Source organism: Portunus trituberculatus, chromosome 48 (genome assembly GCF_017591435.1).
Source record: "Portunus trituberculatus isolate SZX2019 chromosome 48, ASM1759143v1, whole genome shotgun sequence".
In the NCBI taxonomy this organism is placed as follows: domain Eukaryota; kingdom Metazoa; phylum Arthropoda; class Malacostraca; order Decapoda; family Portunidae; genus Portunus; species Portunus trituberculatus.
In genome coordinates this window covers 3,209,711-3,225,924 of record NC_059302.1, presented here as the reverse complement: position 1 = coordinate 3,225,924, position 16,214 = coordinate 3,209,711, and the positions used below count along the sequence as shown (strand labels likewise).

Below are 16,214 nucleotides of genomic sequence, written 5' to 3'. Positions count from 1 at the left end.
TCAATGATAGAGAGGCGGCTCACAAACGGTTCCGTAGCCATCCAACTGCTGAAACTCATGCCCTATATATTTCTGCCCGTAATCATGCCAAATCTATTCTCCAACTTACTAAAAACTCTTTCATCAATAGAAAATGTCAAAGTCTTTCCAATTCTAACTCCTCTCGAGATTTCTGGCATCTAGCCAATAATATCTCTAACAACTTTACTTCTTCGTCTTTCCCTCCTTTACTTCATCCAGATGGCTCTACAGCTGTCTCTTCTTTTCTAAAGCTGAACTCTTCGCTCAAACCTTTGCTACCAACTCAACTTTGGATGATTCTGGGCATATTCCTCCTACTCCTCCACCCTCTGACTACTTCATCCCTAAAATTAAAATTCTTTATAAAGACGTTTTCCTGGCCCTCTCTGGCCTTGATTCTCGGAAGGCTTACGGTCCGGATGGAGTCCCTCCTGTTGTTCTCAAAACTGTGCTTCCGAACTCGCTCACTGCCTGGTCAAACTCTTTCATCTGTGTCTCTACTTCTATTTATCCTTCTTGCTGGAAGTTTGCTCACATTCAACCTGTCCCTAAAAAGGTGACCACTCCAATCCTTCTAACTACCGCCCTATAGCTTTGATTTCCTGCCTTTCTAAAGCCTTTGAGTCTATCCTTAATAGGAAGATAATGAGGCATCTATCAGCTCACAACCTTCTCTCTGATTGCCAGTATGGTTTCCGTAAAGGCAGATCTACTGGTGATCTTCTTACTTTCCTAACTGAATCTTGGTCATCCTCTTTAGGGACTTCGGTGAAACCTTTGCTGTCGGCCTTGACATATCGAAAGCCTTCGATAGAGTCTGGCACAAATCTTTAATTTCTAAACTACCCTCCTACGGATTCTATCCTTCTCTCTGTACCTTCATCTCCAGTTTCCTTTCCGATCGTTCTATTGCTGCTGTAGTAGACGGTCACTGTTCTTCCCTAAAACTATCAACAGTGGTGTTCCACAGGGTTCTGTCCTATCACCCACTCTCTTTCTATTATTCATCAATGATCTCCTAAATCTGACTCAATGCCCTATCCACTCCTATGCTGATGATACCACCTTGCATTATTCAACAGCGTTCAACAGACGCCCAACCCAACAACAATTAAATGACTCAAGGCGAGATGCTATAGGACGCCTAACTTCTGATCTTTCACTTGTTTCTGATTGGGGCAGAGAAAACCTGGTTTTGTTCAATGCCTCAAAACTCAATTTCTACAACTATCTACTCGACATAACCTTCCAGACAACTATCCTCTCTTCTTCAATAACACTCAACTTCCCTCTCCTCTACATTAAACACACTCGGTCTATCCTTCACTAAAAATCTAAACTGGAAATTTCACATCTCTACTCTTGCTAAATCAGCTTCCAAGAAGTTAGGTGTCCTATGGCGTCTTCGTCCATTTTTCTCCCTCCCAGCTGCTTGCTCTGTACAGGGCCTTATCCGCCCGTGTATGGAGTATGGCTCTCATGTCTGGGGATCACACACACAGCTTTACTAAACAAGGTGGAATCTAAAGCTTTTCGTCTTATCAACTCTTCTCCTCTAACTGACTGTCTTGATTCTTTAAGTCACCGCCGCAATGTTGCATCTTTATCTGTCTTCTACCGCTGTTTTCATGCTGTCTGCTCTTCTGAACTTGCTAACTGCATGCCTTCCCCTCCTGCGGCCTCGCTGCACAAGACTCTCTACTTCTTCTCATCCCTATTCTGTCCATCTTCCTAATGCAAGAGTTAACCAGTATCTTCACTCCTTCATTCCCTACACTGGTAAACTCTGGAACTCTCTACCTGTGTCTGTATTTCCACCTGCCTATGACTTAAACTCTTTCAAAAGAGGAGTGTCAAGACACCTATTACGTTAACTGGACCCTCCTTTTAGATTTTTTGTTTTTCTTTCTCCTACTTTCCTCTTCACAGGGCCTGGCAACCAGCGGGATTTTTTTTTTTCCCCAACACTTTGTTTTCCCTTGGCCAGTGCCCTTGTAATGTAAAAAAAAAAAAAAACTACTACTACGATGACGACGACTACGACGACGACGACGACTTACCAGCCAGCATTTCGGCCTTGTGGTTTGGATGGTCCCTCATTACATGGAAGGTTTGTCCGCTTGTCACCCACTCCTGGACAGCTGCCACCTCTCTGTCCAACACCCAGCTGTGGTAGTAGTGGTAGTTGTTGTAGTAGTAGTAGTAGAAGAAGTAGGTCTTGTTTTTGGGGTGGTACTAAAAGAAGAAGAGGAGGGGGAGGAAGAAGAGAGAGAAAGAGAAAGAAAAGGATAACTCTCTCTCTCTCTCTCTCTCTCTCTCTCTCTCTCTCACCTGTCAGAGTCCCGTGATAGGAAGAGATCTACTGTAGGATCTCCCAGAACAGCGAATCGCCACGCCCTCCCCACCACGCCCTGTTTCACCAGGTTACCTGGGAAGAAGAGGAGGAGGAGGAAAAGGAGGAGGAGGAGACAAACAAATAACAAAGAAAAAATAAAATTACTACACAAGGACACACACACACACACACACACACACACACACACACACACACACACACACACACACACACACACACCTAATACTGGCAGTCTAGTGACATCACACAGGTCAACATGGGCGTGGGTGCACACGAGGCGACACAGGAAGGCCGTGGCAGTGTCGTCAGTAACGGACACATTGTGGTACACTCGCATCAGGAACCCGGGTACACCTTGGCTATGCGACGAGCCCGCTTGTGTAGTGAGCCCAGGTACTTCTTGTAGTGTGTGCTTCCTGTGTGGAGGACAGAAATGGTTGTTAGAGGTTGTCTGTGTGTGGTTCAGAATTGATGCGGGTGCTTTGAGTGTTTGAATGGGTCTAGACAATGTTATGGACGTATTTTCGGGGAGTTTGTATGTTGAATGAGAGACTTTCGAGCGAGTGTTGTGATCTTAGTATTATTGTGGTGTGTCTTGTGGTGTTTCATTAAGTGTTTATACGTGTCTTTTTTGTTTTGTACGTGTTTTAGTGAATAAGTAAAGAAGGATATCGGAGAGAAAATGGCAGGAACACGCGGGCTCGGCGCCTGCCTCCGAATCTGCGACAGGTGAAAGCAGGAGCAAGGTGCGCTGTAACCGAACAAGCCCACTAGTTACACCGACTACAAGAGGAATCAGGAAGCAGGCGACATGGTACGCTGTCGCCACCGCCTGTCAGCCGCTCGACGCCTCCAATCGGCACTCCTGGGCAGAAGACGTGTTGCTACTGCAGCATGTTAGGCTGGGCTACTGCACCAGGGAGGAGTTGTATAACGGCTTCCAGGGTCAGGAGTGCGCCCACAGCTGGAGGTACAACCGTGACCAACTGTAGCACTACTTCCTGTCCTGCCCGGCAACCGGCCATCAGCGTAGTGCGGCCACCAGCCATCCAGCCTGAAGGCCACGGCTCCTCACCAAGACATCAACCGCGAGGCCATGGAGGACTGCCCACCTCGTCCACCACACGCCCACAGACGAAATGCTGCGGGTTCTAAGGGCGGCAGCTCCGCATCGCTGACTCAAACTACTCGCCACAGCTGTAGCAGCACAGAGGATGGCGAGCAGATCATTTCGCCACGCCACCACCAGGCTGGTACCCGCTTTGAGTATATGTATACACTGTAATCATCCATCTATGTAACTATGTATATATTTTTATACTTATAGTTATTAAACCTTTAATCTAGGCTCGTGCAATCACAACACTGTGATCTACACACACACACACACACACACACACACACACACACACACACACACACACACACACACACACGCACGCACGCAACAAACGTATCTGAAACAAATCATGTAACATAACAAATACAATATGTGAATAAATTTAGAAATGAAAAAAAAAAAAAAACATCGGAAGAAAGAAAGACTGAGAGACTATGCTACCACCACCACCACCTCCACCCACCTTTGTCAGTAGTAGCCTCAGTAGAATAGTAGGAATAGGCGATCACTTTCTGCCCTCCACCTCGCTGGGTCGCGAAGTCAGAGCAGGTGGAATGACCCGTTGTGTTGAGCGGGTGGAGCAGTGACCTGACCTCGCCGGATCCTCCCCACTGTGACCCTTGGCCCTTCCACTGCGACCTCGCCTCCACCATCATCCGCGCTATGTCCACACCGAACCTGAGAGAGAGAGAGAGAGAGAGAGAGAGAGAGAGACAAGATACTCGATTGAAATTACAAGATATATGCAGAATAATACTAAGAAACAAACCTCTCTTAAAAAACACCAATAAAAAAACACCCAGAGAGAGAGAGAGAGAGAGAGAGAGAGAGAGAGAGAGACATACCTTATACAGTCACAGTTAGGAAATGTATATCCTTTTACGGGCATTACTTCCTCTTCCTCCTCCTCTTCCTCTTCATGAGGCAAAAAAACATTCTTCTCTTCCTCCTCCTTCTTTTCCCATCTGTAAGTGAAGATTATTTTACTACTATCACTACTATTAATAATGCCATTACTAGTGGATAAGGTTAATTTTGTGAGCGTGGGATCGCACAGACGTCCATGCGTAGGTTCGAATCCCACCACCTGCCGCCTTGAAACTTTGCCATTTGTCGAGTGGTTTAAGATTACCTACATATCACCATGATACCCAAGTTCTAGGTGGAGGTGTAATTGCCTTACACCAAAGATGCGCTTGGGTGGTGATATGGGCCCTAACATGGGTACCACTATAAATAAAATTGCTCGCGCCGCTAATGGGTGGAAGCTGGACAGCGCTTCCTATAGCTACTCTTCAAGTAGACCTACAGGCGCTATAGGACAGGACATAAAGAAATACTACTACTACTATTTTTATACCATTAACACCATCATTACCACCACCACCACCACCACCACCACTACTACAACTACTACTACTACTACTACTACTACTATTACTATTGCAGTCTTACCTGATAGAGTCCACTCGTAACCAACGTTGTGGTGGAGGTGGTGGTATTAGGGACACACCACCACCACCACCACAACACCTCCACCACCACCACCACTCCTAACACTGCCACACCTGCCACACACACCTGCCATGGGGATGTGTGCTTTTTGGGGCCGTGTTTGTTTCTGTTTGCCTTAGTCATTATTATTATTATTATTATTATTATTATTATTATTATTATTGTTGTTGTTGTCGTTGTTGTTGTTGTTGTTGTTGTTGTTGTTGTTGCTGTTGTTGTTCTTTCTCTGTCGATCTCTCACTCGCTCACTCAATGTCCCTCTAGGGTTGAGTGAGGACTGACGGAGAGAGAGAGAGAGAGAGAGAGAGAGAGAGAGAGAGAGAGAGAGAGAGAGAGAGAGAGAACGCGTACCTCAGCATAAATAAAACACTTGAACACACACACACACACATATTAGGTCAGCATAAAAAATAAAGAGAGGGGTAGTGATAGTAATGATAGTAAGAGGATAACGATCACCGCCACCAACACCAACACCACCAACAACAACAAACAGCTACAATGACAACTACAACAACGAGAATAGTAGTAGTAGTAGTAGTAGTAGTAGTAGTAGTAGTAGTAGTAGTACCTCATTTGATAATAATAATAATAATAATAATAATAATAATAATAATAATAATAATAGTAATGATATTAATAATAATGATAGTAATAATGATAATAATAGTAATAATGATAATAATAATAATAATAATAATAATAATAATAATAATAATAATACTACTACTACTACTACTACTACTACTAGTAATAATAGTAATAATAATAATAATAATAATAATAATAATTACATTCAACATGTTAGGCTCTTCAAAGAAATTATGAAAAAAATCGTGAATGCATGTTTGTTTCTTTTAATGTGTCAGCTAGGAAATTTTTACATGTATACTGTACTTACATATATCATGAATACTTTCTGCTGACACACACACACACACACACACACACACGGCCCGGTAGCTCAGTGGTTAGAGCGCTGGCTTCACAAGCCAGATGACCGGGTTTCGATTCCCCGGCGGGGTGGAGATATTTGGGTGTGTCTCCTTTCACGTGTAGCCCCTGTTCACCTAGCAGTGAGTAGGTACGGGATGTAAATCGAGGAGTTGTGTTGTCCCGGTGTGTGGTGTGTGCCTAGTCTCAGGCCTATCCGAAGATCGGAAATAATAATGAGCTCTGAGCTCGTTTCGTAGGGTAACGTCTGGCTGTCTCGTCAGAGACTGCAGCAGATCAAACAATGAATGAAACACACTCACAAGGAGATGGTTGGAGCGCTGCTAACATGGCGTCACTACTGCTGGGTGGAAGTGTGGCCTGAGGGGCGACACACAGGAGAAGCAGTATAAGGACAGGGGGAAGGAAGGACGCGCTGTCCCGATGGCTTACTCACTGCCTCCCTCCCCACTTCCTGCTGCTAGAACAGTGGTCAGCAGGGCCGCGGCAGAGCCAGCTGCCAGCTGGTGAAGGACGTGGCAATGGTGGAGGGAAACATGAACATAGCCGAGTTGGGTGAGAGGTGTATGGACAATGAAGTACTGCTGGTCACCATGCAATTCTTAAGGGCTAACAGTTCACAACTCTCAATAACTAATCCGGGCCTTCGCTGTGGTCACCTGGGCTGGTCGCGGGTCGTACCCGTAACCTTACCCGTGACCACAGCCAACAACGAAACACTGATCTTGATCTTGATCTTGATGGTACAGGTGACGCAGAATTTCTTCTGGGTCAGGCCTTTGTATCGGCAGCTCCTGTAGGGAACATAAAGAACACCAGACAACAAAGAGGGCAATCACCATCTTTCACACCACTAGTTCCTGCATCTGGCACGCCACATTCTCTCCAGGAACTCTTTCACAGCCTCAATCATCCTTTCATTCGTCTCCCCACACAGTCCCAGCAGCAACACCATCCATTCCCTTGCTGTCATCTCCACTCTGTCATGCCCCAGCTCACTCAGCACCACTGGCATCATCTCATACCTGTCTCTGGCATACTTCACACACTCCAGCACCACATGTTCCACTGTCTCATCCTCTCCCAAGTCACACATCTGGCACACTTTGCTGCGGGACTCAGACCATCTATAATTCCTTGCATTCACATCCATGCACTGTGCCCTAGCTCGGAAGAGAAGATCACCACCCAGGCTTCCGTCATACCACTTTTCATACATTGGGGCCTCTTTCTCTCTATACCATACCAAGGTACTCTTTTGCTCCATCCTATTTCTCCAGTCATCCAGTCCCACACCTTTCACTACTCTGTCTATCTCACTCTTCCACTTCCTTACATCCCATTCTCTACCTTCTCCATTTCTAACAATCATACTCCAGTCTCTCTCTAAATGTCTTCCTTCTACCTGTTGAAAACCCAACTACTTACTAACCCACTCTTTGCTACCAGCCTGACACACCTCTTCCCCCACTTGCTACTCCTGACATTCCACAGAAACACTTTTCTCACTATCCTTGCATCATTCATTCGTTCTAACCTAGCCTTATACCTTAGGGTCGCTTTCACATATCTCTCTCTAAAAGTGCTCCAACCCATATCACCCCTAAGGGCCTCTACTGCTGCATATCTAGATGCATTAAGTACCATTCTTGCAACTCTATTCTGCCCTATTTCTAACTTATCTAGTTCACTCTCATTCCAAGCAATCACATCCATACCATACATGATGCTCGGAACAGCCACGCTCTTCCAAACTTCTGAAACGCTTTGCTCTCAGCGCGACTGTTTTTTCTAAGGTCACAGAAATTATAAGATTGTTTTCCAAAGTAGTAATGTAGAAGGCTGATCAATTTGCTACCAGAAACAGAAAAACACCCTTAAACACTCGTGAAATTTCAACTAAAGTTTTGAAGATATAGTAGAGGCGTGGAGTGAAGTGTCTCGGGGAAGCTGATACACTTTTCCTCCAATCTCTTTGACTTTGCGGCTGCGTTGAAACATTAATAGGAAACATAAATATAACATGCATATTAAGGAAGGAATAACTGGTTAGAATGAAGTAAAGTAGGTGGAAAGATAATGTATACTGGATACTCTCTCTCTCTCTCTCTCTCTCTCTCAGGAAGAGAAATCTTCAGCAAGACCAAGATCAAGGGAGTGTATTAAGTCAGGATGTTGTTCTCTTGCTCCTGCCGCTCCATTCTTTCTCCAAGATCTTCCAGGCGCTTATATATCTCCTTCGCCAGATACAACAGGTCAGGAGTCACAGCTTATGGACAAAACACCTTCCTTTGGTCCACTCACGGACAATTGAACGCAGGTGGCTGCCAAAGCAATTGTCAGCTGATTAATCATTGCTTGTGATAAATCTTGGGTATGACATTAACGCTTATTTTGTACGGTTTTATTCACTGCCCTTAGATATGACACATGCATTAGTGCTGCAATGAATATGGTGAGGTGTGACAAAGCTTCAGACAGATGACATAACAGCAGAGATGTTGACTAGTGGGGTAAAGTGGTAGATGGAGTGCTTCCAAGTGACCTGTCATGGAGGCAAGAACAAGATAAGGGGGAAGGGAGTTATTGTACCACTGTGTATAAAGATAATGGTTATTGGGCGATATATTAGTTAGAGGGGGGCAAATTTGCTTAGTGTGTCAGGGATTTTTTTTTTTCTTTCATTGAGAGACTGATAGGAATGACAAAAGAATTCTGAGACCTGAGGAGAGCATAGCATCTTGTAGTAACATAACCTAATATTACTCAGCTTTAACCTAACCTAATCTACTAGGAGAGCTTCACTGCTGTGGACACCCCTCCCTCCAGTTAAGGATGCTGATCTAACATAACCAGACCTTAGTAAGAATTGGTTGGTTGACCTCTTCCTTGTCCTTAAAGGGTACCGGTGCTGCCAATTATTCAGCACTTGATTGATTTCTGCAAAACGCTGTGCAATCTTTTAAAAATATACACACAAATTGAATTTCACTTGAGAGATTGCAACAGTGATAAATGAAAGGTTACTCACCTGGTTACTCACCTGGTTAGCCACCCTTAGCTCCCAGACCAGAAAAATACAACGAAGAGTAGGAAAAAGGTAGCTAGGAAAATGGGTACGCCAGTCAACTTTAGATGTAGATTACTGGATGATTGTAACAAACTGTGAGTGGACTGGAATATGTACCCATTGAAACTGTTCAGAAATGCAGGATATATTATTATGCAGCAAACAGCAGCACATGTGTGTATGCATATTACTCCACAAAGTCGTACAGAATGTCACCTAAATGACTGAAGGGCTGATTTGAAGGATGGCAGCGAGTTCAGAACAACAACATGGTCAGGCAAAGAATTCCATAAACGGACACACTGGAAATGAGAAAAATCGAGATCTAAGATCCACTGAACTGTACTGGTGAGCTAATTTAAAATGGTGTCCACGAGTATGTGCATGTGGTGCATAACATGCTCTGGACACTGCTTATATCTCACTCCCTTATCCCCTTCTTCTTAATCATATAAACAGTTATATAGTCAAAGTGATTTTTGCTTCAATTATAAACCTCAATTCTGATCACAAAAACTCCCAACATTCATTTGGTTTGAAAAGAAATTCTAGAATTATTCTCTTGGCAAGTTTTAATACACTTTTGTGGAACACTGGATTTGTCAGTATACTTTAATAGTATTACTAAGGAATGTTAGCTATGTGAATTCATATTTCAAAACTTTGAAGATTGATCGTTTGTTCTTTGCAGCACCTACAGGCTAGCAGAGGTTGGTCGCTTTGAATCGCCAAAGCTAACAGGCAAATATGAAACAGGACAGCTGTTCCTGCACCGAGTGTTTGGGTACCGTGGGGTGGTGCTCTTTCCGTGGCTGGCTCGGGTCTACGACAGAGATGTCCCGAACAAGAAGGAATCTAAGTATGTTTCTGTAGAGAAGCAATTTTTTTTGTATTAGCATCATAATGTAAGACATTGTAGTTCTCTTATGCACTTCATTGTTTTATTTTTGTTATTAATATTTTGAAACCCAATGTCATTCCATGTCTACATCAGACTTGTAGCTGATGCTGACTATTATTTTTGTCATAAAATAGTGAAGATTCCTTGATTTATATTGGAAAATCAAGTTATTACCATATTCAAGTCATATCAGTATCACAACTGAGGCATCATTCCCAGCTAGGAGTTGATTTGGATTTATTTCCTTTCACACTGCAATCTTGTTCACTAAACAGAGGAGAGACATGAGATGATAGACTAAGCCAGCTTGCTTTGTTTTTCAGTTTAATCATACATGCTGATGATATATTTCAAATGTATTTATTGAAATTCTGTCATATGCATACATGAATACATGAATCTGTGTTTCCAGACCACTAGATGAGAGCATGAACTATAATCAGGTAGGAAAGGAAGTGAAGGGACGAGCACACACCTATTATCAAGTCTTGATCGACTCCCGAGATTGTCCTTACATTGTGAGTTCCTTATTTGGTATTAATAAGTTTCAAAAGATGTATTACATGTAATAGGGTTGGACAGGCAAGGGAGCCGAGTGGTGATGGGCTGCTGATACATGTCATTAACTCTGTGGTTCCCTGATCTTTTTATTGGTCTACTTCACTTTCAGAGTTACAGCATTTTGTCATATTTCAGAATACTTTGAAGAAAAATTATGAAAGGTACAACTGTTATATAAACAAAAGATTGTAATGAATGAATGGACATTGAATGTGTAAATTATGTTGTTATGTATTTGACATCAGTGGTGCATTTATTTGCCCATTTATGATTTTTATAACAATGAAAATTCCAATCTGAATTTTTTAATGTGGTTGTCAAATTTGTAAAAATATTGACTAGTATTTCCTGCTTCCTGAATGTATTTATAAGCATTATCTAAAGCAACAATTTATATCAATTGTGTTTATTTTGGTGTTATTATTATTATTGCTTTTATATGGACCAAAACAAACATATCAGAAGTAACCACAGAACATGACTATGTAAATGTGATAAATTGTAAACAGATCAGTGGTCAGTTGCACAATTAATGTGAGTTTGGTTTGGGTTCATTATTCATCAGTTTGGTAGAAGCATTACAAGTTCCTAGACATGAGGACAAAAGCCATCAAATTACCATCTAGCATTCTTATTTTTTCTTTCCCCCATCAGAGAGCACAAACAGAAGCTGTAACATTCCTTGGCAACCAAGACAATGGAAGGACACTGTATGCTGTGCCTGGACTGGACTACATTGGACACGAGGATGTAATGCCATACACAGCCGTTAGCAAGAAGCCCATCAGGCATGATTTGTTTGACAAATTTCTCTCATATTCATCTGACAAAGGTATTTGTATCTCCCCCAAGATTTTCTACTTTTGTCTCATTTGATATTATTTCAAATATTCAACAAATTAATAATTGAATTATTTGAAGATACAGAAATTTGTATTTTTCTCTTTCTCTTATTCTAAAGAAAGAAAAGGCTTTTTATTTTTCCATCCACAAAAGATAATTATTTAACTTTGTTACATTCTTTAGATCCTCCATTCTGTGCCCGGGACACACTGATGGCCTGGCAGGAGCGTAACCACCCGTGGCTGGAGCTGTCGGATGTACACAAGGAAACCACTGAAAACATCAGAGTCACTGTCATACCTTTCTATATGGGATGCAGAGAGTCTCAGAATGCTAATGTTTACTGGGTATGCTTTGTATTCACCTCTTTGGCATTAAGCAAGCCTTTTACTTAACACATGTTGCTTAACTTGTCTGTCATGAGGACATTATATATATATATATATATATATATATATATATATATATATATATATATATATATATATATGAACCTCTCTCTCTCTCTCTCTCTCTCTCTCTCTCTCTAACAGTACAACCTTCATAAGTCAGTCAAACTAATTGAATACCTCCATTTTCAAACATTTTATTTTACAGTTTTGAACTCATAATTACTTTGGTTGCTGTACCTGATTTGGTTCTTGAACAAAGTTATTTGATGTACTCTTATTGTTTTTATTTTATTTATATATTTATTGTTATTACTATCTTTAATATTACTATTTATATTGCTTTTATTATTATTATTATTATTATTATTTATTTCATTCTTTTTGCAGTGGAGGTATTGTATTCGTTTAGAAAACCTTGGTGAACTGACAGTGCAGCTCCGAGAAAGACACTGGCGCATATTCAGCTTATCTGGGACCCTGGAGACAGTGCGTGGTCGAGGTGTTGTGGGGCAAGAACCTGTCCTCTCTAACCAGCAGCCTGCTTTTCAGTATTCTTCACATGTTTCCCTCCAGGCTCCATCAGGACACATGTGGTGAGTTGTGTTACTTATTTGGTTGCAGTCAGTGCTTAATGCTCATCATGGTAGAGACTAATTCTTCATATTGTGATAAGTTTATGAATATTAATGGAAATATTATATACAGTGAATTTATAGCAAATTGTATAGCAGATGTAATTTATAGGAGGAACTTGCATATTTCATGTTACATAGTATGAGGTTAGTACAATATGAACCAAATGTAAAGTAATGCTTTGTGTGTATGTGTGTGTGTGTGTGTGTTTGATTGTTTGATCTGCTGCAGTCTCTGATGAGACAGCCAGATGTTACCCTACGGAACGAGCTCAGAGCTCATTATTTCCGATCTTGGGATAGGCCTGGGACCAGGCACACACCACACACCGGGACAACAAGGTCACAACTCCTCGATTTACATGTGAAAGGAGAGACACCCAAATATCTCCACCCGGTCGGGGAATCGAACCCCAGTCCTCTGGCTTGTGAAGCCAGCGCTCTAACCATTGAGCTACCGTGTGTGTGTGTGTGTGTGTGTGTTTTATGACAAGATGACAACTCTCTAGTCTATATCCTATCCTTAATCTTTGCTAGATGAACATGGATCAGTAGCATGAAAGGAGACAACCTGAATGAGCTTCACTCAGTCTTATCTATTTGGTGTTGAGATAAGCATGTATCTACACATCCAGACTCCCAAAGTTTTGACATTTTAAGTTAACATGATTTAAAATAGTTACATTTATAGCTACACTTAAAGGTGTGTTACTGTATTATACTTATTGTTGTATTCATGAATTTATTTTTACATTTCAGGGGCACCTTTAGAATGGAGAGAGAAGATGGATTTACCTTTGATTGCCGCATCCCTCCATTCTCATTGGAAAGTAAACAGGATGACAGTTCGCAACCTAGTGGTGTAATATAGTGTAAAAATTAGTCTTTAACCCTTAAGCCCTTCAGTACCATGACATGTTTTCATTTTAATTTTGGCTACAGCTTTGGAAACTCATGTGGGAGATGAAAAAAAAGTGAAGACTGGCCATTAAGCTTCTGACCTCCATAGATCGTTCCTAATGTCAATAAAATAGTCTAATCACACCAAAATCTCAAGGTAAAAATATGTTTTAGTACTGAAGGGGTTAAGCAACTATTTTGATTACATCAGGTCTGTATAAACTAAACTAGCTCATTTATTTATGAGTCGGGTATGTGATGTAAAAATAAAATTATGCAGCTGGCAGTATTGACTCATGGATACTAGTTATAAAGAAGAAAAAAAAAAAAAAAAAAAAATCCTTGCCTTGCCATTTGCCGTGCTACCAACACTGTTAGTGAGAGAAGTGAAATTGAATATTGTAATTTCCTGTTGATCCAGGATTAATGTGTTTCATAATCATTCAGAACATCTTTGTAGCACATCCCACTCACTCTGCATGAGGTGCACTGGAGCTGTCTGGTGCTATTATGATGCCAGATAGCCTCAAGTACAGTACAAAATGGGGATGAAAAAATGGTTCAATACTTAACAAGTCATATTACTATATGTATAAGGCTTTGGCAAAGTTTCTTCCTTTTTTTTTTCCCCCTTCTCCTCCCTCCCTTACATTACACACACACACACACACACACACACACACACACACACACACACACACACACACACACACACACACACTGTATAAAGAAAATGTTTTATTTAATTCTCTCCTTGATGTGGGAAGTGGATTATAGGACATGGTGTGACTTGTTTTGTCACACTTAATTTTTGTAATGCTACTTGAAGCTATTGAGCGACGACGTATAGGCAATGTTTTCCTCTCTTCAGAATAAAAATGTTTTTAGCATACCTTGATTGCAAACTGGACTTTGTTTTCTGCTCCTTATCCTTCTTAATTGATTCTATGTACTAGTGCAAAAACTGTAGGCCAAAATAAGCAAGCAGCATGCTTGATAAATTGGCTTTGAACATTTGAGTCATGGTATTATTAAAATGAAGTAAACTTAATAACCAACAGAAGGATTACTTTTAAAGAACATTTTTTTCAGAATGTCACTTATTAATGAGTTGAATGGCTAATTCACTTAATTCAGATTTTTAATTTGAAATTTCATTAAAAAGGTGTGCATATCACATGAAATGCTTGTTAAACCAAGAATAAATCAAACCTAACTAACTTATGCAATGGTTAAGTCATCAGTGATCAAGGAACTATTGTTCATACCTTATGTAAATGTTTTTTGCTTGAGTTGTTAGAAACCTACCAATCATGGGTTTTACATCAAATGGCAGTACTATTATCTATCATTCTTATCATGGTAATATCATATTTGAGAGGTATTGTCAGTTATTGCCATCTTTACTTTCATTACATATATATTTATCATAATTTATGAGTATCGGTATGCACTAGCAGATGATTACCCATCATTACCTCTATAACTTTTCATAAAAGGTAGAAGGCATAACACTTTCTATCTAATTATTTAGGATCAGAATTTTGACTTTACCTTGTCAAGCACCATCCTACAAACAGAAAAACCATCCACAGGTCTGTCTAGACAGTTTTACCAACTGTACCAGTAAGACGTACACAAAGTTAACAATTTTCTTGTACTAAAGGTAACTAGTGCCACTCTTTTATGTACTTAAGGTTGGATCATCTTGCAACAAGCACGTCATGGATCAACACAATATGTACCCCAAGTCCAAGAGGATTTCTAACAGTCCTATTTACCATATCTAAGAAGCAAACGATATTCATGACAGATAATAGCAGTAAGACCTCTTTAAGGTGGAAATTCGTTAATTTGGTCAAAAAAATTGAAAAATTGGAAACTTGGTACTTGGGTTCGTCTCTGGAGAGGGAAGCCATGGCCGAAGTTGCCAGGCACATAACGCACTGCTTACCTGGTAATGGCGGGTTTAAAGGGCCGGCCCTTTCAATACCCAAGCGTGCATACGCCCCTTTTTCTTCTAGTCTTTGTTTTGCTTGTATTTATTTTTTTTTTGAGCTGTTTTATTTATTTTTGCGTGATGTACGATAGTTTAGTATCAGGCAGTGAGGGTGAGGAAGACGCTACTCCCTCAGTACCAATCGATACAGCCTTAGGGAGTGCGTGCGTGCAGCCTACCTGTTGATCGTATTTTACACGTGTTGGGTTCCCAAATTGTGACAATGCCACGTGTAAGGCCATGATGTAACATGGCCTGAAACTATCTAAACAGCCACTACCAGCCTCCAAGCAGTTGTCAAGGGATTATGTAAGTACATATCTGAGTTTGGTACATATTGGAGTGAGTTATTTTTTTTTTTTTATACCATGTGGGCTTTTCACGGGAATTTATGGGCTAAAGGGGATACTTTTTAGGGTACCTCCTATCTTAAAGCCCACCTGCTAGGAAACCGTTGCCCCGAGTGAGGAAGCGAGTTATGTGGGGGTTTTGAAGATGTTCACAGAAAAATGCGTTTTTCTCGACTTTCAGTTTTTCAGCATATACTGTTGAATAACTTTTTCAGTAATTGGTCAATTTCAAAAATTTTTGCAGCAAAATGATCAACAACCTCATCTTAACAAATGCTAGCATGATAATGCATGAACTCACTCAAATAAATTTACAACAGGCTTATAAACTCAAATTTTTGATGAAAAAAAAAGGTAACAATTTGGCGTGTAATGAAATTGTTATAACATAGGTTATGTGTATGCCGATGCTAACATTTATTTGTTGTTATGTATATTATATGTGGTTAAGAGGAAATTGCCACACTGTTATTAGTTTTGATTTTATAATGGTATTTTGAATTATTTTCTGATCGCCGAAAAAATATTTATTGCAAAAAAACTATGCCACATTTGTGTACCAAATTAACACTGAAGACGTACACCATAAACGTACACCTT

General features: G+C 40.8%; 2 protein-coding genes across 3 annotated transcripts in view; one reads left to right on the top strand and one right to left on the bottom strand.

The window, feature by feature from the left end:
* LOC123498605 overlaps positions 1 to 5,226 on the bottom strand; it is an 8,990-nt gene extending 3,764 nt beyond the window's left edge. The window contains 7 exon segments of the mRNA XM_045245874.1: positions 2,082 to 2,188; positions 2,353 to 2,449; positions 2,597 to 2,719; positions 2,722 to 2,793; positions 3,961 to 4,175; positions 4,343 to 4,462; positions 4,953 to 5,226. Coding sequence (XP_045101809.1) covers positions 2,082 to 2,188; positions 2,353 to 2,449; positions 2,597 to 2,719; positions 2,722 to 2,793; positions 3,961 to 4,175; positions 4,343 to 4,386 — 658 coding nt within the window. The 5' untranslated portion in view covers positions 4,387 to 4,462; positions 4,953 to 5,226.
* A 2,862-nt stretch (positions 5,227 to 8,088) lies between these two features.
* On the top strand, positions 8,089 to 14,170 carry LOC123498719 (polymerase delta-interacting protein 2-like). 2 transcript variants are annotated; one of them, XM_045246100.1, is made up of 7 exons: positions 8,089 to 8,221; positions 9,728 to 9,895; positions 10,350 to 10,455; positions 11,153 to 11,330; positions 11,525 to 11,688; positions 12,121 to 12,326; positions 13,125 to 14,170. In XM_045246100.1, the coding sequence occupies exons 1-7, from the start codon at positions 8,139 to 8,141 to the stop codon at positions 13,234 to 13,236; spliced, it is 1,017 nt and encodes a 338-aa protein (XP_045102035.1). In that variant the 5' UTR covers positions 8,089 to 8,138; the 3' UTR covers positions 13,237 to 14,170. The 2 variants fall into 2 exon arrangements, with proteins under 2 accessions (XP_045102035.1, XP_045102034.1); XM_045246099.1 differs by lacking the exon at positions 8,089 to 8,221 and adding an exon at positions 9,236 to 9,384.
* Positions 14,171 to 16,214: the final 2,044 nt, after the last annotated feature.

Coding starts and splice junctions, on each gene's coding strand:
- LOC123498719 (XM_045246099.1), top strand. CDS start 9,281: ATGGCAGCGAGTTCAGAACAACAACATGGTCAGGCAAAGAATTCCATA. Junction 9,896..10,349: donor CCGAACAAGAAGGAATCTAA/GTATGTTTCTGT, acceptor CTGTGTTTCCAG/ACCACTAGATGAGAGCATGA. Junction 12,327..13,124: donor GCTCCATCAGGACACATGTG/GTGAGTTGTGTT, acceptor TTTACATTTCAG/GGGCACCTTTAGAATGGAGA.